The 22,500-nt window shown below is 32.4% G+C and overlaps 1 protein-coding gene across 1 annotated transcript; it reads left to right on the top strand.

Moving 5' to 3' along the window:
• Positions 1-15,507: 15,507 nt before the first annotated feature.
• On the top strand, positions 15,508-22,062 carry LOC134234631 (uncharacterized; the record flags this gene model as incomplete). Its single annotated transcript, XM_062716705.1, has 8 exons — positions 15,508-15,564; positions 16,369-16,549; positions 17,334-17,437; positions 18,242-18,332; positions 18,784-18,843; positions 20,209-20,301; positions 21,495-21,621; positions 22,000-22,062. Coding segments are annotated over exons 1-8 (776 nt in total), but the record flags the coding sequence as incomplete, so codon positions are not given.
• Positions 22,063-22,500: the final 438 nt, after the last annotated feature.

Below are 22,500 nucleotides of genomic sequence, written 5' to 3'. Positions count from 1 at the left end.
TCATTTTTTTATTATTTGAATTACTAGTAATTATTTTTTTTTTCTAAAACGATTATCATCATCTACAAATTAGCTAGAAATTCGAAATCATTTCAGATTTTACGAGTCCACAGCTGAATTGTAATTTTTAATGTTAATAATTATATTTAGACATAAATTTACAGTCTAAATTCACAATCTAACATTTTATGAGGTTGACTGAATGGTACATGTACATGTACCTTAATTGTGGCTGAAAGGTCACTGAAATTTCCCTACTATTAATTCAATTTTCAAAGCGCTAAGGCTTTTTCAGAAATAGTGTGGAGAGAAAAGTGTCACAGAGAGACAGAAATACAGACCCAATACATACCCGAATGTTGAAAAGCCTTTCTTTTCAAAGCTTCAAAAGATGAAAGCAAAGCTGCTGCACTGTTGTAAAGGCATTAGGGCTTCCTTGTTTGTTCCATTTTATCAACCACAATGTTAGATTTCCGCATAATTCTACCTAATTGAAGGTTTTATCTTTTAATTGCTGGTCATAGTATTTCCCTATTATAATAAGAGAGAGAGGGAGAGAGTCTTGGCTATTTTTTTTTTTAATTTATGCATCATTTTATGACTTAAAACAAAATCATGATTTTGATTCTGTTCAATTTACTAATATTTCAACGGAATTGTTATTTTCGAACAAAAAAAATTAATATAATTCAGATATTTACTCCATCAAATAAAAATTATGTCTAGTATTTAAGTATTTTTCCTGGTATACATATGTTTCTTTAACTTTTTACTCTGCATGTGTTGTTAAGGAAATTCTTACTGTATGGCTGTTAAGGTATGCATTTTGCAAAGCTGGCGTGTTATTTTCCGCTTTCTGTTACTTGATTATGCAATAAGGCCATTTATTCAGCGGAACACAACTTGTACAAAGTCACTCGCCATTTTCAATATCACTCATTGGAAACAAATATTGATTAATTAAAGAGATGCACGCAATTTTTTTTGACATACTTGAAAAACGTGTTATGTTAATTTCTATAAATTTTGTAACAAGTCCTTGTAATAATAAAGCAATTTAGAAGAATTTGCAATAAAGTACTTCATGCATTCTCAATTTATAGTGCCAAATCGACTTTGGGAAAAGTAAAAAAAAATTGTGAACTGAAACTAACACTTTTATATGTCATTTGAAACATGAAAGTGTATAGTTATTAAAAATCACTATTTGATTTACATACTTCATGCTGTGTTTTGTTGACCTCCTTCGAAATGAATGCGGTTGGAGGGCTATTTTTACACCAAGATATTTACGTGATGTTGAAAAGCCATATTTGGAAACGAAAGAATTTTTTTGAAAAATACAAAATTAAGATAATGCACATCGAATTTTGTTAACTATAAACATTTATGAAACCGTTTAAGCACATTTGTAAAAGGGTGTGGAATCTTTGATTCAATTATCAGTAAAAACAAAACAGGCATAATTTTCACTTAAATGAAATTATTTTCTTTTTATTTTAAAAGGTTTTTATCAAATCTGACGATAAGCTAAATAATGACAATATTACCTAAAATACTACATTATTTGATTCTTTATTAATCTATGCAGAGAAACGCACATTATTTAAAATATCAGAAGGTAAGATATTTCGCCATTACCTGATTTTGAAGTGTTTGTTAAATATCACGTAAATATCGCACATAGATATCATACAAAAATAAAAGTATGTTCAGGGAAAAATGAATATATTATTTCAAATTATTGAATTTTATGAATATTCTTATTTGTGTTCTTGACAAAGGGTTGAATTGAAAATTCAAGTTATTACTTATCTGTAGAGGAATCATTTAATTTATGACATCCCCCCTTCCACCATTTAATCTGTTGATTATTTCAAATGCTTGTTTGCTTGTGAAAACTTTATCGTCAAATCTCTAAAACAAAACAAGTTACCCCCACCACCCTTAAAAAGGTTTGTTAATAATTACATTTTCACATAATATGTGCTCTATAGAGCAATATACGTACATTCTACATTAATATAATATGAATTGAATTTTCAGTACCATTAAAGCATATACGCATACGTTCTAAGTTCTACATGTATGTCTAAGCAACAATCAGGTGCACAATTTAATACATGTATTTTCTACAACAAAAATGGAAATGGATTCAATTTCGACCAGTTTCTTGACACCCAACACCTACAGCCGTCTTTTTTCTTTAACCCGATGTGGAAGCCCCCCCCCTAGGCAGCGCAGCGCCTATTCTGTGGAATTATATTTCCTACGAACAATGATATTTTCTTCTTCAAAATGTTTAGCTTGGTATACATATTACGATTTTTTTAAGTTGATGATACACTATGAGTTCAAACAAACAGCAAAATACAAACTTTAAGAAAGTTTTGTTTCAGATTTACGTTCTGAATGATGTATTACACATAAAGCTATGCAATATTAACCAATTGCTCAAAACGGAAACATTCGATCATTAAACCACAATTCTACTTGTGAATAGTATTATGTCAATTCAATTTTCAAATCACACGGATGCACAATATATTGTGTAAAAAAGGTTCACCTTTGCATGTGCACTTCCATTTGCATTTCTGCACTCTTATTACAGAAAATAATGCCATTTTAAGAAACAGAGTATTTCTTCATGTTTTAAGTTTTTAAATCATTAAAATTCACTCGCAAATCTGTTCAAACAGCATTAGAAGTTAATTTTAATTTACTTTAAAACATAGTAACGTAAATAATGGTAACGTAAATATCGGTAACGTAAATATCTTTCTTAGATTTATCATAACTTTTAATGCTGTTGTTTAATTATTCCACTGTTAATTAAAGGCATATTCTAGTGCTTGAGTGTAAGGCAATTTGACCCATAAGAAACAGTGTAGTTCTCTTACTTAATTTGTGAATAAATACTAACATGTAAATATCGATGAATTTTTTAACCATTGGACTCGTAAGAAAAGGGGGGCAATTTTCTATAAATACAGATAAACAGTGTCTTTTTTTTTTTACAATTCCATGCAATAGAAAAAGTGTTCATGATGTTAAAAAATTACAACTTAATCCTATTGAGTCAGTTCAGCAATCCTTCAAGTCCTTTTGAATTTCAAATAGAAAAGTAATGATTTTGCGGTGACATCAAAATTTGATAAATATATTAAAATTTTTAAAAATTTGTGACACGCATATGTGTGAATGGTGTGATATTCAGAAAATATAACTCAAATGTAGGACAATCTTACTAAGAAAAAGTATGTAAGTGATTTAAAACTTCTTTTTGGTTTAAAATAAAAACTACACGATGATCGGCGACAGTAACGTAAATATCGATTTCTTGTATAAAATGTGATTTTCTCCTAAGACAATCATTCAAGTTACAACAAACAATTGTTGTATTTTAATCAACAACCAACAATGGTTCATATGACTGGCAGAAAATAAAATTTATAAGAAATTTTATATTACTTAAAACACGGTACATTTTTTAAAGCGAATTGAGACTATAATTTGAGAATCAGTGACTTATGCCCTTTCAGGAATATTAATGAAGGAAGTTTGTATAAACATTCTAAACAAGCATGTCAGTAGGAAAAAGAGAAAATGCAAGTAGGTGAAATGCTTTATGAGTACAGTGTATATGATTATGAAATCGATTTAATATGTCTGTCATTAAGAGGCAAATGATTTAAACAGCCTGCTTTAAAAAAAGAATTCGTGAAAATTTGACGTTTTTCATTCAAGTTCAAGTTAAATTAAGCACCTGCCTCGTCCTCTCGACGCATTTTCTTGTAACGCAATGCATAAATTTAAAGACACTGGATTCAGATATGAAGAGTCTTAGACATGAGTTTTCAATGTCTATCCGACTCTTTTCACATATCATAGTTGGAAATAGAAATAACACATGTTCTTTTGCGCTACGGTACATTTGAAATTTTATCAAACAGTTCTAATAGATGTAATAAGAATATAAAGTCCGCCGAGAATCTGTTTTATACGTAATAACTCTCTTCATGAAGCTGTGCTAAATATAGCGACATGTAATACTGATAACAAACAGGGTGGGACACTTTGAGGGAGGTAAGAGGGGTCCTAGGGAGTTTTGGTATAAAATTACATTACAAAAGCTCAAAATCTTCTTGAAATATCGCCCGGAAAGGATAGTGTTACACACAGAGAGAATGTATAAATTTACGACCTTGAACTTTGACCTTTTGACCTCAAAATCAATAGGGGTCTTCCTTAGGCCACAGGGAGCTGTTAAATAAAATATCATTGCAAAAGCTCGAAGGGTTCTCGGGATATCGCGCGGAAACGAACTTGTTATTATCACAGAGAGAATTTGCGAATTAATGATCTTGACCTTTGACCTTTTGACCTCAAAATCAATAGGTTCTACTTTAGTCCATAGGGAGTTGCTATGCAAAATTTCATTGCGAAAGCTCAAGGGTTTCTCGAGAAATCGTGTGGAAACGAATGCGTTACAGACAGACAGAAAAACGGACGGACGGACGGACGGACAGACAGACAAACCCAAATTAATATCCCCCACTTTTCAAGCGGGGGACAAAAATTTCAAACTGACTAGGCCCTGTGTACAGTACGTGTACATGTCAACTTACAAGTAGTAGCGCGTTTACGGAAGATCTATGCGTGCACCTCATGTGTGATGTCGTGTAAATCCAAAATTAATGCGCTTTCAGGACGCTCTAAACACTGTGCACTAAGGAGCTACACTTATGAGGTAGTGTTATGCAGTTAGAGTGATCTGCCCTTAGAAGAAAGATTATTAAAATTGTTATTTATAATTAATTACACATTTTGTAAAAGATTAAAATATTTTTAGCATTATATTAGACCAATAATTAGTAAATGAAATCATCATTTATATAAATTTTCCCAATGTAAGTCAACAGCAGTGATTTCTGCTTACAAAATAGCCCATTGTCTTTGAACATTTTTCCTGCAGAAATAAGGCACGTACCCTGTGTTGAAAATGAATGAAAAAGTTTCAATATGCACACCTTTATTATGATATATGTTTCTCTAAGTCCAAAAAGCAGTTTCTGTTAGTGTTTAGAGCTTCCTTTTAATAGCATGGATAAAACAGAGTGTGCACTGGTTCACAAGCCTTGATGATAGTCGCACCCTGGGAGTATGCTTTTTTTTGCTTAAAGAACTTTATTCAGTAATAACCAATATTTGCCCCCCAAATCAAACTTTGATGGAGATATATTCAATTATGTTCTTAAGGAAGAACTGAATATTTTCATAAGTAATGACGCCATATGTACGAGGTACGAGTCATCCGAGGAACTCCGAGTGCCCGCTGTCAGAGTAAATACGGAATAAAATTTTCCGCTTGTTATCGACTCGCCAACTTCATGGTCAGATATACTTCCGATGAGAATTCATGGCTCGGATTTGGGTCGATGATAGATGAAAATGTGCTCATTGCATGACAAGAGAGAAACAAAGAATCGTCACATCTAGATGAAATGTTGGAATGCAGATGTTATAGTATATCAAAATGACTTCACGACAATTACAGGTAAATAGTATTCATATATCTGGATGGAAAAAAATGATGGATTTAGGCTTATGTAATCCACCTGTTTACGGGTAAAATAACAAGCTGTAGTTGTTTTTTTATTATTATTTTTTTTAATATTTCAAACTCAGCATCGGGAAGCAAAATTTGTTATTAATTTTTAAATGTGAATTACACAAGAAAAAAGGCAGAAAAGATGGGTTTCCTATAATAGTGTTACCTTGAAGACCAGTGAAGGTGATATATTTTTACGTGCATAGTGAACCTCTTTTTATTTATATAGATTGAGCGAGCCATTTCTCAGTTACACACTATATTCAGCAGACCTTTGGGTGTGTCTTGTACGTGTAGATGGGGACAGAGAGTTTATTATGTCACAGCTACTGGAGAATCGAGACACAGATGGAGCCGGTCTGACAGACGAAAAGTAAGGGTGATTCTGATTAAAAGTAGAAATAGTGCATTTTCATCTTGATTATCATTTTATACTACAAAAAAAGTAACATCTACTACATCTGTACATCTAAAAGCATTGAATTTCACTCAAGGAAGTGTTCTAGTTGATTAAACATATCAAGTTTGATTGTTCAATGTTCACTTGTATACATGAGTTAGAAATCAAATTTATGTGCTTTAGTGACCTCAAAAAAAATTATGGGTGTAGATCAAAGGAAAAAAGTATAAAACATTAAATAATATTTTAATGACAAGTGGAGGTCCTAAAATTTACCTGCGCCAATACATTTCCACTAAAATATGTATGTGGGAAATTTTCACACTTTACAGTTATAAAAACTTACTAGATTCTCATCCAATTTATTTTCAAATTGAGGTAAGTGTTTTAAATGTTTCTTATTTAGATTTGTTGTGTCAATTTTTTGTTTGTTAAGGTACTTAGACACAGATTTGAAGTCAATATTTTCTCTATAATATTACGACTTATAATTTTAATAGCATTTCACACAAAAATTAATTAAAAATCTTATTACATATAAAAGATATTTAAACTTCAAATTTTTCGGCGGGTTTGATTGGCATATGCTTGCACTTTCACAAATTTAAACCTTATTCTTAATCCTTAGGAAAAGTGGCAATCTTGTTGTGTATTAATGAGAAATATTAAAACTTTTATCGAGAAAAATAATTTTATTCAGAGTAGAGATGTTAGAAAGCAAAACTCCTTAACAAGTATCGTCATTCCAAACTAAGAGTTGCGTACATAGTTTAGCAAATCGAGCACACTCGTGTTATGTACACAGTTTTTGTAAACAGGGCACGAGTTGTGTTTTTGTTTATGTTTAGAATTCACCGGGAGCGTTCTAAATCGTCACAGTCTGCTTACCACAACTGCACGGACTGACAATATATTGTGTGTTTGTTTTGCTTTCGAACATGTCTACTCTGAATTTTCTGGATCATAGTATTGATTTTTTCATTTATACACAACGAGATTGCCACTTTTCTTGAGGATCAAGAATAAAATTAATTTGTAAAGGTGCAAGGATGTGTCAATCATTTAATTTCTATAAAATACTTGATTCTGATTGGATAAAAAATTGTTTTGATAACTGCATCAATAAAATCTAGAGTTCGCTTACACTAAGCAGCCAGAACTACTTTGGCAGTCTTTACATGTATATTCCCCCTTCCAGATTTACTTTTTGAAGGAATAATTGAATACCTTTAATTAAATAAATAAATATTTTCCTGAATTTCGAAACCTCTCCGTTACGTTCCTGACTTATTTTCTACTTTCGTTTCGTTTTGAATTATCCCCCTTTGCTAAACAAATCAAATCGTCTGCATAACAACAATACAGTTTTGGGAAAGAAGGAAAGAAATCGACATACTTTTGTTAAATGTTCGGCTTTGAGATATCTGGTAAGAACAACAGAATTCTGAAGAAATGTTTTTTTTTAAATGCTAAAAGCAGGGAAAACCGTTAGACCAAACCTGTTCAATCTTGGGAAACGAATGATCGAGAAAAATGACACTGCCTGAATGAGGACGGAATTCTTTTTTATCTTAAACAGTCGGAAGCAGACTCTTTCAGGCTTTACAGCATTGACAGGTTGTGATACTTATTTATATGTTCGGTTTGAAATTCAGTTGAAAAGATGTGCAAATGAAATCCAAAATTCCTGTGACCTAACGTTAGAATTGTTAGGATATTTGAGTAGCTTCCCCTGACATTTACGAACTTAGATAACTTACAGTGGAAAATATACCCATTGGGATAACACAACAGGTAAGTTTTTTTGTGTTAAAGAACTATAAATTATTTCAGAGAATGTTGGTAATGACACGATAATATTTGAGAACGTTTCTTCGTTTGAGCCCTTTTGAATTTCAGCAACGTTAACGTTGTTGTGATGAATTCGTGCGCACTGTTTTTGATGCATAAATTTAATAGAAAAGTGAAAGAAAGTTTCACTTTATTAATTTAAAATCAAAAATTAAATGATAAGAAATGATTGTAATATTTTTTTCCTTTGATCGATGTATCAAAGAAACATTTGGACGGAAAACTTTTTCATCAATGCGCTATTGATGAAGTTTTCCGTCCAAATTTTCCTTTGATACATCGATCAAAGGAAAAAATATTACATTCATTTCTTAAATCAAACCCGCCAAAAAATTTGAAATATTAATATCTTTTATATGAAATAAGATTTTTGATTAATTTTTGTGTGAAATGCTATTAAAATATATAAGTCGTAATATTATAGAGAAAATAATAACTTCAAATCTGTGTCCAAGTACCTTTAGATTGATATGTTGATTTTTTTATGCTTTTAATTTTTATGAGCATGTTTATTTAAAAATACGTTATAATTTTTAAATTACCGGTAAGCAGAAAAAAAATGAGGCAACATTTTAATGATTCATATTAATTTTTATTTTCAGACACAGAAAACAACTGAAGGTTCCTCAATAAACCTAGGCTCAATTTTCCAACAGAATAATCTAGGTAAGTATTGGCTTTATAACGATGACACTAGAATGCGATAGAGTGATGAAGAGCGACTCAATATGACGTAACAATGTAATGACAATGGTGGAATGGCATGATGGAACAAAAGTGAACATCACTGTCATAGTACCATTGCTTTATTGTTATCGCAGTCTCATGCCATTGCTTTCTACTTTTATGCTATCATTGTCATTACGTTATCCTGTCACTGCACTACTGAGTTGACACAAACCTCGATAGTGCTTTGATGAGATAATTTTAGGCCAACAAAACTTAGACATTTAAACATTTAAGGATAAATTTAAAATGTGTTCAAAAACTTCAAACCTATTTTGGGTTGACATTATTGGTTGAGATACAAAAGTTCAATTGTATTGAAAATATATTCTACATGGTCATAACATGACCTTGAAAAATAGTTAGCAGGGGTAGACATTAACTTTTATTTCCACTTGTCCTTCGGGCAAGTGAACTACAATTTTGACTTGCCCGAATGCAAAATTTGGTTGCCCAAAATTTTTTAAGAAAACAAGAGGCCCATGGGCCACATCGCTCACCTGAGCACTAAGGGTAGGAAAAAGTAGAAAATGACTTTTTATTGTAAAGTTTAAATCCAAAAGTAGTCCCATGACCAATCATGGATTTGCTATTATTTAGAAAATGATTTTTAAAGAATATTCCTATATATATCTTTAAACTTTGGTCGGCCATTTTGGCCCCGCCCTACCCCTGGGGGTCATGATTTGAACAAATTTGAATCTACACTACTTGAGCATGCTTCCATATAAATATGATGAATTATGGCTTTGTCATTCTTGAGAAGAAGATTTTTAAATAATTTTCCTATATATTTCTATGTAAAACTTTGGTCGGCCATTTTGGCCCCGCCCTACCCCCGGGGGTCATGATTTGAACAAACTTGAATCTACACTACCTGAGCATGCTTCCATATAAATATGATGAATTATGGCTTTGTCATTCTTGAGAAGAAGATTTTTAAAGAATTTTCCTATATATTTCTATGTAAAACTTTGGTCGGCCATTTTGGCCCCGCCCTACTTCCGGGGGTCATGATTTGAACAAACTTGAATCTACACTACCTGAACATGCTTTCATATAAATATGATGAATTATGGCTTTGTCATTCTTGAGAAGAAGATTTTTAAAGAATTTTCCTATATACTTTGGTCGGCCATTTTGGCCCCGCCCTACCCCCGGGGGTAATGATTTGAACAAACTTGAATCTACACTACCTGAACATGCTTTCATATAAATATGATGAATTATGGCTTTGTCATTCTTGAGAAGAAGATTTTTAAAGAATTTTCCTATATACTTTGGTCGGCCATTTTGGCCCCGCCCTACTTCGGGGGGTCATGATTTGAACAAACTTGAATCTACACAACCTGAACATGCTTTCATATAAATATGATGAATTATGGCTTTGTCATTCTTGAGAAGAAGATTTTTAAAGAATTTTCCTATATACTTTGGTCGGCCATTTTGGCCCCGCCCTACCCCCGGGGGTAATGATTTGAACAAACTTGAATCTACACTACCTGAGGATGTTTCCCCATAAGTTTCATCTTTCCTGGCACAGTGGTTCTTGAGAAGAAGATTTTTAAAATACGCCACCAAATTTTCATTAATCCCAATTATCTCCCCTTGAATGAGGGCGTAGCCCTTCATTTGAACAAACTTGAATTCCCTTCACCCAAGGATACTTTGTGGCAAGTTTGGTTGAAATTGGCCCAGCGGTTCTTGAGAAGAAGTCGAAAATGTGAAAAGTTTACAGACAGACGGACAGACAGACGGACGCCGGACAAAATGTGATCAGAAAAGCTCACTTGAGCTTTCAGCTCAGGTGAGCTAAAAACCAGTTATTGTGCCTTAATTAGTTGTAAATATAAAAATTGACAAATTAATCTCTATTTTGAAGTTAACTGTCGGAAAAAAATGTTAATATGATGGTGATGCTACATTTGTAAATGTACATGTATGTATGTAAAACAGTTTCTTGTCATTTAACTATCCTGAAAACACACAGAGTACTGCAGGAATATTATTTTCTTACGATTTTTGTTTGAAATTGTAATTTTTCCTCTAAAAAGCTGAGGTGAAGCCAGAAGGAAGAGAGTTGTTATGTTTTGAATCAAGATACATCGTGCACTCGTGAATAATTGGCGTTCTTCATATAATTCCTTAATTGGGTAGAGAAAGTATTCTGTAATCTCTATTTCATAATAAGACTGTAATGTAAGTTGTCAGACAGATAATCGTATTTTTTAAACTAGGAAAGAAAACAGAAAAACGAACCCGATTTCTGAATAAAGGTAAGATCCAGAAACGCTACCGAGGGATTTCGAATGCAATAACAGTGTCCCGTTTTTGGCGGAAATCAAGTGTTTAATTTATTGTGTTGTTTAGAAACTTATGTGAGATTGAAAAAATGTTTCTATCAGAAATATCCACTTGCCCGATCGGACAAGTACATTGATAGTTTCACTTGCCCGAACTGAGAATTTACTTGTCCCGGGCAATCGGACAACCGTTAATGTCAATCCCTGGTTAGTGGTGTTATCTGCAAAACTGAGCACAAAATTTTGATTTTACAGGTGCCATTAAAGACATTGGATCCAGAAGTTTGGGGCTTAAGGTAGCTAAGGACACCTGACCCCAAAAAAAACTGTCAATAGATTTTGTTGAAATTTTCACAAGGTGTAAAGAAATGTGTAATGAACTTTTAGTTGAAATGTGAACATGGCATTGTGGGTAAATTACGGAACCAGGGGGTAATGAGTTACCTCCCCTTTCCAGTCACTCCAAAAATCATAATACAAGATAATTATTACCCATAAAAAATTTATTGTGCAATATGCATTCAATATTAAAAATTATTTTTAAACAATATTGATACTATTAACTTATTTTAACAATGGATTGTCTGAACATGTACAAATTAAGAGAATAATCCATGTAGGACATTTGAAATTCGACTAATTTGGCCATTTTCATGCACCCAAATTTGACACTTTTTAAATTCTAAAAAAAAATCTGTCCAATAGAATTTTTATTTTTTATCATTATATGGAAGATCTGTCTAATACTATTCTTCACTCAAAAAATCTTGGTCACATTGAGGGCTAATAAAGGTACCAGATGGTCCACAACTATCCCCCCTCTTTTGGTTTCCCGTCGTAAAGGTAAGAATAATAATAAGTGGCTATTCAAAAAAATGCATAGCAAATTAGGGAAAAACAACTGAAGAAATAAATCAGAAGTAAAAATCAATTGCTAATAAATGACTAAAGAAAATATTTTTATGAAATAATAGTACATGTAGAGTAATAACTTGAAGAGTTACCTCCCCTCTCCCCTCACAATAAAACATGTAATTAAACCATGCAATATTGAAATTATCCATAAAAAGTTCCTCAACAAAATTAAAATATGAATTTATATTTCAACAATAGATACTTGAACAAAAATGTAATTTAAAAAAAACACATTTAAAAATTCTTCAACATGATCCCTTTTGATTACTTTCATGCAAACAAATTCTATGTTTTCTTATAGATTTCTAAAAAATATATTGTATGACAAAAATGTCCAATACTATTTCTCACTCAGAAATCTCGGCTGCATTAAGAGGTAATTAACTATTAAGTTACAGAATGGTCTAATACACCCCCTCCTTTTATGCATCTGAATATTGTTTTCATTGCAATGTCAAAAATCCCCCTAATCATTAACATGTCAAATGCATTCTACTTTGTCCGAAAATACATTTTGGTCATACAGAATAAAGAAATCCACCTGACATAGCACTGCAAAATTCACAAATTTCTATGCCATAGAATAATAAGAATATCATTGTCGGATGATTGAAAAAATATGATCAGTACTCTTTCAAATTGATCAAAAGTCATTTTATTCCATGAGAAGGTAGGATAATAACATTTAATAGGCCATTCCAAGTCTTTTTTCTGTTTGGCATCCAATCGCATCTTGGTTTTTGACACCTACATGTATCAGACAAACAAAATCAGAACCCGGGCCTACACTTGATTATTTTTGTTGAAATCTTTGAGTTCTGTCAATTTCTCAAATATGTACAATAAATATGCCATAGGTGGTGTACTTTACGCATTTATTATTTTGATTTTGCTGAAGAATAGATATTTCTACCAGAAAAGCAGATTGATGAAATAAAATCCTCAGATTTACACTATTATTATAACTATAGACATGATACATGTACATTCTGTGTTTTATTTTTTGGTTCATATTTTTTTTTACAAATAGGTACATGTAGGTAGGTTTTTGATTGAAGGTTGGACGCTAAACAGAGAAAAAAAAATTAAAATGGGCTTAGTCTAAAACCGTCCTTGACCTGAGACATAAAATTACATAAACTATACCTAAAAATTAAAAACAAAATGACCATGCTGCACTGGGACATAACACTTGATGCAGGACATTTTATATAAAAGGTTAAAAAAAAAAGATTCTACATGAATATCTGGAGCAGCTTATTAAATAGCCGGAAAAACGCTCACAGTGTAGATTATGCATAATAGAGAATATCTGTTGATTGGCCTATTACTGAACCCGGCATCACAAGTCGACATTACATTAAGCATACATTTTTTTTTTTTAAAATAATCTACACTCTACAGCAGTGTAATACTGCAACTGACATATACAAAACATAACATAGTACATTAAACATGAAAGGCTGCATGTTGAGTGATCTATTGCCACACCAGACATAAAACAGGGTAGATTAAATATGAAAAATGGAGAAAAAAAATCTATATATGTGGAGTGATTAGTTTCCACTTTAAATGTAACACTCAATCAAGAGATACATTTACCCGGTAATATAAAGCTGACAAAAAGTAGTCTATTGACTATATTGGTTTATTTTCGACAAGCGATTCTTGCCCTGCTCTTTTTTGGAAGGGATGGAAAATCATTCTTCCGTTGAGCTGCAGTAGTTGAATCATCATCAGCATGAATGGTCTGGACTTCACATTCATATACCTTGTACTCTGTACTGATCAATTTATCTGTAATTTATAAAATTTAACAAATACAATATTATCTGCAGTCAACGTCAAAATATATTTCCCACGATGTCTATATCTAATATATAGAATTTCGGTGAAAAAATATGTATATGTAACAGGAAAAGAGAAAATGGATGGATGGACCGGGAATCAAACCTGAGACCCCTGCATCACTAGTCAAGTGCTATACAGACTGAGCTACCCTGGAAGATATATATATCCATGGCCCAAACCATTACATATTACATATATGTATATATAACTTGCAAAAGTTTACACCTCATACATGTAAATTGCCAATTTTCTACACTTATTAAATTTGGCATAGCAAAATTTAAATGATGAATTAGCCATTATCACTATTATGCTGACATCAAGATCCCCTGGTCTGCTATGGGTTGGTGGTCCTATACCAGAAAGTACCATCTTGATGGCTGAAAAAAAATAGATCAAATAATTATACATGTATACCAGCAAAACCAAAATTTAATTATATTAGTTGATTGGCAAATCAATTTTTAACCAGTAAATCTAACATTAAATTAAAATGACCAACTGCCTGGCCAATATTCCAACTATACAGCAGCAGTAATATAAAGATTTGTCAATTTTCATCAGACCAGCAAACAACATGTAAACAGTTTCAATGTTTACCACACTGACACAGTTTTTACCAGTGAAGAAAAACAAAAATAATCTGTCCAGGGTTCGACACTAAGGGTAGTCGGAAGTCCGGTGGCACGCGACAACTGAATATTGAGTTTGGACTACTAAACATGCCTTTAAACTTGCCAGGCAGGGCTACTGTAAATTTTACCAAACTGAAATACTCACTCAGAGCAACAAAAATAATTATAATTTACACAAACTTTACATGATTATTGATAAATTAATTTAATTTTCAAACATGTTTTATCCTCAAAATTATTTTTGTAAGTCAAAATGTAAATACTTTAAAGGTGAATCGAAATACCCTAAATGATTATAAATGTGGAATTTTTTTAATAGAAAAATATCTTAGGTACAATTTGACAAAAATTAGGCCCCCTGGCAGTGATCTTGGAAGTAAAAATAAATTATCTGTCCTTCACTGTAAATACATAATCTGACACCCATAAAATTTGCCCCCCCCCCTCCCACCCCCATCAAATGAATGACAGTCCCTTTATTACATTCTCTGAATTTACTAATACTAGGGTGAAATTTAATGCTGAATTAAAATAGGCCTATTATTACATGTATGAAAGTATGTCATGTAAATATCTATAGATACATGTATGTATAACTTACCAAGAGCTACTTTTGAGTTGATATCAACAGTGATCATAAGCCTCTCCATCGTATTCCTTTCGGGGCCGGGATTTCCCGTGGAAAGTGTCGATAAATCCATAAATAGTACAGTACTATCAGACCCATTCAAATGTAGGCCTAATGTAGATCTATTGATACAATAAAGTACCGAGTCACCAGAGCTTTCAAAGTTTTTGGAAAAGATACAAATTAACGATTGCCTTTATCACTGTGACTGAGAGCATATAAACTGATTTGTCAAGTTCCTCATCTCAACAAATCTTCGTCCCTCTTTCGATTTCATCCATGTCATATCATGATTGAGATTCAAACCAGCTGCGTCGTCTGCTTTGGAATGGGGGATGCTAGTCGGTCGTTTGCGATACACAGACATTTTAGTTCATAAAAAAAGGTTTTATATTTTTCTGTTTCTTAAGATGTTGTATTCTCTCATTCGCTCTAATTTACTTGATCTACCTTTATAGCTGAGCGTTCCTATAACGTTTCCCGTGTACTTTTCTCGGAGCACGTTGTTTACAACTTGCAGTCCGCCATATTGAACTATGCGCATTTCCGGAATAAGCCAACCGAAAAATTCTTAATTTAGAATTCACATGCAATGTCACGTGATCGCTATCCGTAGCTACGTTAATAAAGATAAACAGTCACAGGTAATTTTGAAATTTAAATGAGAATGCTAAAAGTTTGAACAGAGATGCCCTTTCAACAGATATGAAAATACTACATGTACTTTGATTTTGTAATAGTCAGAAAATGAAATAATCATATACTGGTATCTCAAAACTAGAAGCAACTTTTGAAATTGTAAATGTTCCCGAGATATTAAGTTTGGGTGAGCCCTCTTGACTTATTCATAAAGGTAACTTGTGCAGTTTAACATGTATAGTTATAACTATAAAATATCTAAGTATGACAAAAAGATGACTATGATTAAAATCTCTCACTAATCTCTGATATAAGTACTATACAATATTTCTACAGAGAATGGTCACACACATACACACAGAGAGAGAGACAGAGAGAGAGAGAGAGAGAGAGAGAGAGAGAGAGAGAGAGAGAGAGAGACAGTGAGTGAGCTAGAGAGTGAGAGAGAGAGAGAGAGAGAATCACCTCTCAAAATTCATTTAAATCATTTAAGATTTACAGATCTGTACAAAAATTAGTCATAAATCTAGATCTGCTTTTGTATCTTTTTAATTATTGTAGATCACTAAATTTTCGCAACACCTTATTTTCACGAGAAAGTCATTGACTCTTGATTAGCGAGACAAAATTGTGGTTCTTGCTCTATATAATCTTAAGAAATGCTATTATACGCAAGAATAAAATTTTCGCGAGCACACTGTCTTGTGTAATTACACGAAAATAAAGTTCTCACAAATAAAAAGTGATTTACAGTAGTAATAAATCTACATCTACTTTTGTATCTTTCTAATTCGGTTTACACTGTACAGGTTGGGATCACACAATCTTTAAATCCCGACGAACTGGAGAAGAAAATCAAGAAACACATAGCGGAGATCGAACAAGAATTACAGCAGCTGAACGCTAAACGTAAACAGTGGCACCAAGTGCGAATAGTGACGCTGGGAGTCATCACCATTGCAGTGCTGTTGGTGGCATTTTACATGAGAGGTAAGATGGTAGTCTGGGATTTCTGGCCAGTCAATGTTAACAGTGACTGTGTTTTCTTCTAAATATTCTCTGATGATATATTTAATTAAACTAGAGGTACTGTGAGCACTGAACTCACTAAATGATAACCTCTGCCTCCAATATGATTATAATGGCAAAGTCAATATTTTGCATACAGTGACTTTTTAACAGAATATATTTTGAGGCCATCTTGAAAAAAAAGCTTGTTGCCTGTTCCCAATGAAATGGCTGACAAAATCCCAACTCAAAACTCTTTTTAACTTTAGGAAAAGGATAAATGCTTTTTCTATTCCATACTATCAACGAATATTTCAATTTAATTTTAACATATTAATATGTTAAGAATGTCAGGATTGATATTGAAAATTTTTTTTCTACATTCCTAGTGATACAATTTTTTTTCTCTGAGTCAGGAGAAATAAAACAAATTTTATGATTTTATTTTAAAGATCATCTGAGCTAAATTTATATGCTTAATTCCCCCGATTATTTTATTTTAATGATAAAATTTTGTTATTTTTGCACTTTACAAGTCTTTTTTTTAATGCAAATAAAGTTGCATCAGTTTAAAGAGAAACATTTGTGCAATTAAATACAAATATATACAAGATATAATATTAATTTATTTTAATGGTAAACTTATGTTATTTTCCACTTTATATGTATTTTGTTGTTGTTTATAGCAAACATTTGTGCAATGAAAAAAAAAATGAACAAGCTAGAATTTATCAAGTGTTTAATTCCTTTTATTTCTTTTGTCCAGGTAAGAAGCTGGAGGTATCCATCAATCTGCCAGCAGGTGGTGCTAATAACTACATGGTGGTCCACCCCGAAAAGACGGGCATCAACTTCAGTCATGTCAAAGGAGTAAGTACAGGCATTCAGATAAATTGCTGATAAAATACTATACAAATATAAACCTTTCATGAGGTTGATCAATAGATATATTGACTTCTCAGAAAAGCATATCGACGGAGCACCAAGTGAGAGTCGATATGCTTTTCTGTGAAGTCAATATATCTATGAATTGACCAAATGAAAGAGCTACATTTGTTATATTATTTCAGTCATTTCAAGGGGGTATGTACATGCCTTCAAATGAAAAAGTTTTTCTGTGGTGTAGTACTGTGTTATAATTTTGTAACAAGAAAGGAGAAAATGTATGGCTAGACCAGGATTCTAACCAAGGACCCTTGCATCATTATTCAGGTGCTCTAATGTCTGAGCTACCTCCACCCAGACCGATATCTATGGTCCAAACCATTACAAGTGTATTCAATATTGTGAAATGATTTTTATTATTCATTGAACATAACTTATATGGGTTGGCTCGAATTTGTCATTTGGAAGGGGGAAGGGTTGGTTTATAGAGAACTAAATATAAAGATTCTACTGTAAGAGTTAAAAGCATTAGTTAGAATTGATATTATATTGAACATGATCAAGATAAAATAAATATATTTAAACCAAAAAATAGCACTAAAATTTCTTATTGAATGTATACCTATATGGGTTAAAATTCTGTATTCATGAGAATCTTTATCACAACTTCATGTTGTTCATTAGGAGCAAAATTTATTTTCAGTAAAGGAATGTCTATTCTAAATATCTACTCATTTTTCATGAAAACAAAATTAATCTAATTTAAAGAAGAAAAAATAAATTTTACAGATTGATGAAGTTAAAGAAGAGCTGGAGACTGTGGTCAAATTTTTAAAAGATCCGAAAAAATATTCCAGCATGGGAGCCAAGATTCCTAAAGGTACACTGTACTGGACACAACTGGTTTGGTTATTTGTTTCCTTGATTTATGTCTATTTGAGAATTTTCCCCCTCACGTTGGGACACTACAAATAGCTTGGGAAAACTACAAAATGAATTAAGACCTTGCTCACTTCTCATGACCATTGAGTAATTATTTTTAGTCTGTGTTTAATTTCAAACTGAGTCAGACCAATATTCAACTTTAAGATATTCCAAGATTGGAATTTATAGCAAGGTAAAAATTATATAGAAAAAGCTTGTTGTGACAAATAATTCATTAATGTCTTCATAGTAAGTATCAAAGAAAATTTTAAAAATCCCATGATTGGATCAATTAATTTTTAAAAAAAAAAGTCACATGTTCAATTACATGACTATGACATTGATCATCACTAGTCTTGGCTCTAATTGTCACATGACTTTTATAATCACATGACTTTACTCCACAGGTGTGCTGATGGTGGGACCCCCTGGTTGTGGGAAGACATTTCTTGCTAAGGCCACCGCAGGTAACTCAAATGTGGACACGTCATTCTTAGTACATGTAAAGTCTTATTCAGATCTCATGGAATTTTTTTTCTGCTTATAATAGAAAAAGGAATATATAACACCCCCATTCCCAAAAAAACCATAATGTTTAACTCTAGATCTTTTACTATGTGAAGCTTCCCAGACAAAACATCATGAAAACCAGATATTTGTATGTTATGCCCTGGGCACATGTAGATTTTAATACGAATTTAATGTTTAAATAAAAGTTACTACAAAAAATTGAATTCAAACTGAATACAGGCAGAGAAATTAATGCTAATTAGTTTAATTTTAATTAATTTCAATGCACATTTTATTACTTTACATTAAATACATATGGACACCCAACTAAAACTAATTCAAATGAAATTTTGAATGAAGGGCAAAATAAAGTCATAGACCACATATCAGTGCTTGTGCTAATTTTGAACGGAAAACAAACTTACGGAAATAATGAAAATCGCTAAAATGTGTACAGACACTGACATTATATCAAATGTATGTGCTCAGCAGAATGTGATGTGACTTGCAAATGATGTCATAATAATGCCTTCCCGAAGAACCTTATTGTAGGAATAAAATTTTAATTCACCTTAGCTGAATTTATCTAATAACAGATATAATTGTGAGCAAGGTAACTAGTAAAACATAAATCAAAACTTTGGTTATCTCAGACTCATTACCATAAAGGCACATTACTGAACTTTTCTTAAAAATGCATTATGTAAGGATTTATGTACGAGAAGTACTCCATTCCTTAAAAGTAATGGAGCCGAGGCTCCGAAGGGGCTGAGGCCCATTACTTTTAAGGAAATCCGAATGCAGCACTACGAGTATATTAACCCGTGTAAAATCCACCTTTTTGAATGCTTGTATTTATTGTTTGTTAATATATAATAAAGAATATTTATAAGATACACTGTAAATATACATAACACATAAGTAGTATTTAATTTACATATACTAAAGAAAGTAAGGCGAATTATAGTGTCCTGAAGTTTTTTAATCAAAAGCATTTCAACAGCTTCGATAGCTCAGCAAAATAAGTACTCGACTCCATAGGTGAGGGAAACTAAATTTTATTCTCATCTTGGGCACAATAATTTTCTTTATGTGAAAAAAAAACTTGATAAAATTTTCTAAGCTCTTTTCTCGTTAAGAGGCATGGGAAGGAGAATATGAACACAACAAATACTGTTTTCAATGTAATTTGTAACTTTCCATTCCATGAAAATGATGGAGCACTTTTGAAAACAAAAGAGTGACGACACAGGTGGATTTTACTTGCAGTGCATCTCTAACCTGCAAGTAAAATAATTGATCTCTTGATTCCTTGTTGACAGGTGAGGCGGGTGTGAGCTTTTTCTACGCTGCCGGCTCCAGTTTTGATGAGATGTATGTGGGAGTTGGTGCTAAACGCATAAGAGATCTGTTTGGTGAGTCAATGTTATGCTATGATGTCTGTATAGCACTATAAGTATGACATGACGAATTTCTACAGCAAATATCTGACCATGTACGAGGGTTGTCCCGTAAAATCGTGGACAAGTTGTCTAGTGTGAAAAATAAACATCACTGCGTTCTGAAATTTTCACTATTATTTAGTACATATTTTATTAATATACACAGCAAATTTCAGATAAATATATGCATTAATAAACAAATTATGAGATTTTATGTCATGTATTGTATCACCTTACGGCGCATGAATTATAACGTCAAAGTGTCTAAAACAGCGTCACGTTTTATCTTTGCTGAAAATGAAGTTGGATGAGTCCGACTTAAATTTAGGAATTTCATTGATACACATTCTTTAGTCTCCATAAACAGTCGAAGAACCAAGTGGCACCCTCATGTTATCTTCTGGAGATTTATTAGTAAGTTACGGACAATATTCTCACCATCATTCAACTAATAGAAAGTCTCATATCGGCGGTCTACTGTGACAGCGTCTTTTGCTATTACATTAGGAGTTTGTCCGTATGTTTTGTACTCCCCAGGGACTCGATCAAGAACAAACTTCGCTAAGAAAACTCCTATTTCATTTGTATACTTAAGATATGGTGATACTTTTATAATCTTTTTTTTTCTATGATCATTTCAAGTCTCTAAAGGTGTCATTACAACATCGAAATAAAACTGAACTGTTCTCCGGTGCGCCGTAACGTCATAAAACATCGCCATTTTTCGTGTGTTGTGTTTACCACTTTCCCATTTCGAATGCTTGAGAAACTGCCAAAAATTAAGCAAATGCCTTAAAATCTTTACAAAGACTACAAAATTGATTGTGGAATTGAATTAGGATAATTTTAATTCAAATCTTATGTATTTAAAACTTTTATTTTGAATTCAAACTTGTGTATTGCCGTAGGACAATACCTCGTGCACATTCAAGCATAATAAAATTTTTATTTTTGCCTATATTTTATCAAAAAAATTATCATGCACTTAAATATGATAAATAAACATTTACTGAAATTTTCAGCTTAGTGCGCCCATTACTTTTCGAGAAAAACGCTTTGTCCACGATTTTACGGGACAACCCTCGTACATACTTATAATTAATTTTTTTGTGGCTCATACATGATGATTCTACAGTGAGCATACTGACTTGTGAACTCTTTTACAGATGCAGCTAAGGCCAATGCCCCCTGCATTATATTCATTGATGAAATAGACAGTGTAGGGGTCAAAAGGTCACAGAGTAACAGCTTCGCCTACCAGACTCTACATCAGCTGCTAAATGAACTGGATGGGTAGGTGACACAATGCAAACTAACCAATCACAAACTGCATAACTGAAAGGGGGAGGAGCTAAAGAATTGTGATGAGAGTCAGTGTCTCTCATAAACTGTAGGAGGATCTTTAATACTGAAAGAGGACTGAGACCAATTTTAATTTCATTTCAATTTTCAGGTCTTGTTTGTGTTTAAAAAGACTTTTCAGGAATCTTCTAAAAATTGGATAATTGATATTCTGAAAATAGGAAAAAATTTATTTTGAAGAATGTACTGTAAAATATAATATGTGTATTGATATATTTTTCCTTTTTGAATTGACATGAAATGAATTGTTTAAAAATGAATTTTATTTTTGCTGAAATTTTAAGCCATCTCTTTTTCTTTTTATAACAGATTTAACAATGAGACAGGTGTGATAGTGATAGCTGCCACAAATAGACCCAACTTCTTGGATGAGTAAGTTCTAACACAGTTCTTATTGCTTTATTTATTTGATAGTATTGGTCAAGAAATTCAATTTTGATACAAACATTCACATACACAAGTATAAATCTGCCTCTCAAAGTCACAGCAGTTGGGAAATTTAATTTGACATACTTTTTAGCTCACTTGAGCCTTAGGAGCCCAAGGCTCCTATGAGTCTTTTTTATCACATTTGTCTGTCGTCTGTCCGTCAGTCCTTCCATCTGTCTGTCGGTTTGTAAACTTTTCACATTTTTGACTTCTTCTCTAGAACCACTGGGCCAATTTTAACCAAACTTGGTACAAAGCAAGTTGAAAGCTGAAACTTATGTGAAAGCATCCTTGGGTAATGTAGATTTTTTAAATTGTCCAAATTGTGATCCGTGGGGAAGGGTGGGATCACAATAGATATTACAAGAGGGAAATTTGGTA

This window comes from Saccostrea cucullata, unplaced genomic scaffold (genome assembly GCF_032062105.1).
Source record: "Saccostrea cucullata isolate Sc308-1 unplaced genomic scaffold, CSIRO_AGI_Scuc_v1 ctg3740, whole genome shotgun sequence".
NCBI lineage: Eukaryota > Metazoa > Mollusca > Bivalvia > Ostreida > Ostreidae > Saccostrea > Saccostrea cuccullata.
The sequence above is the reverse complement of the archived record's forward strand: the minus strand, read 5'-3'. Positions and strand labels throughout refer to the sequence as shown.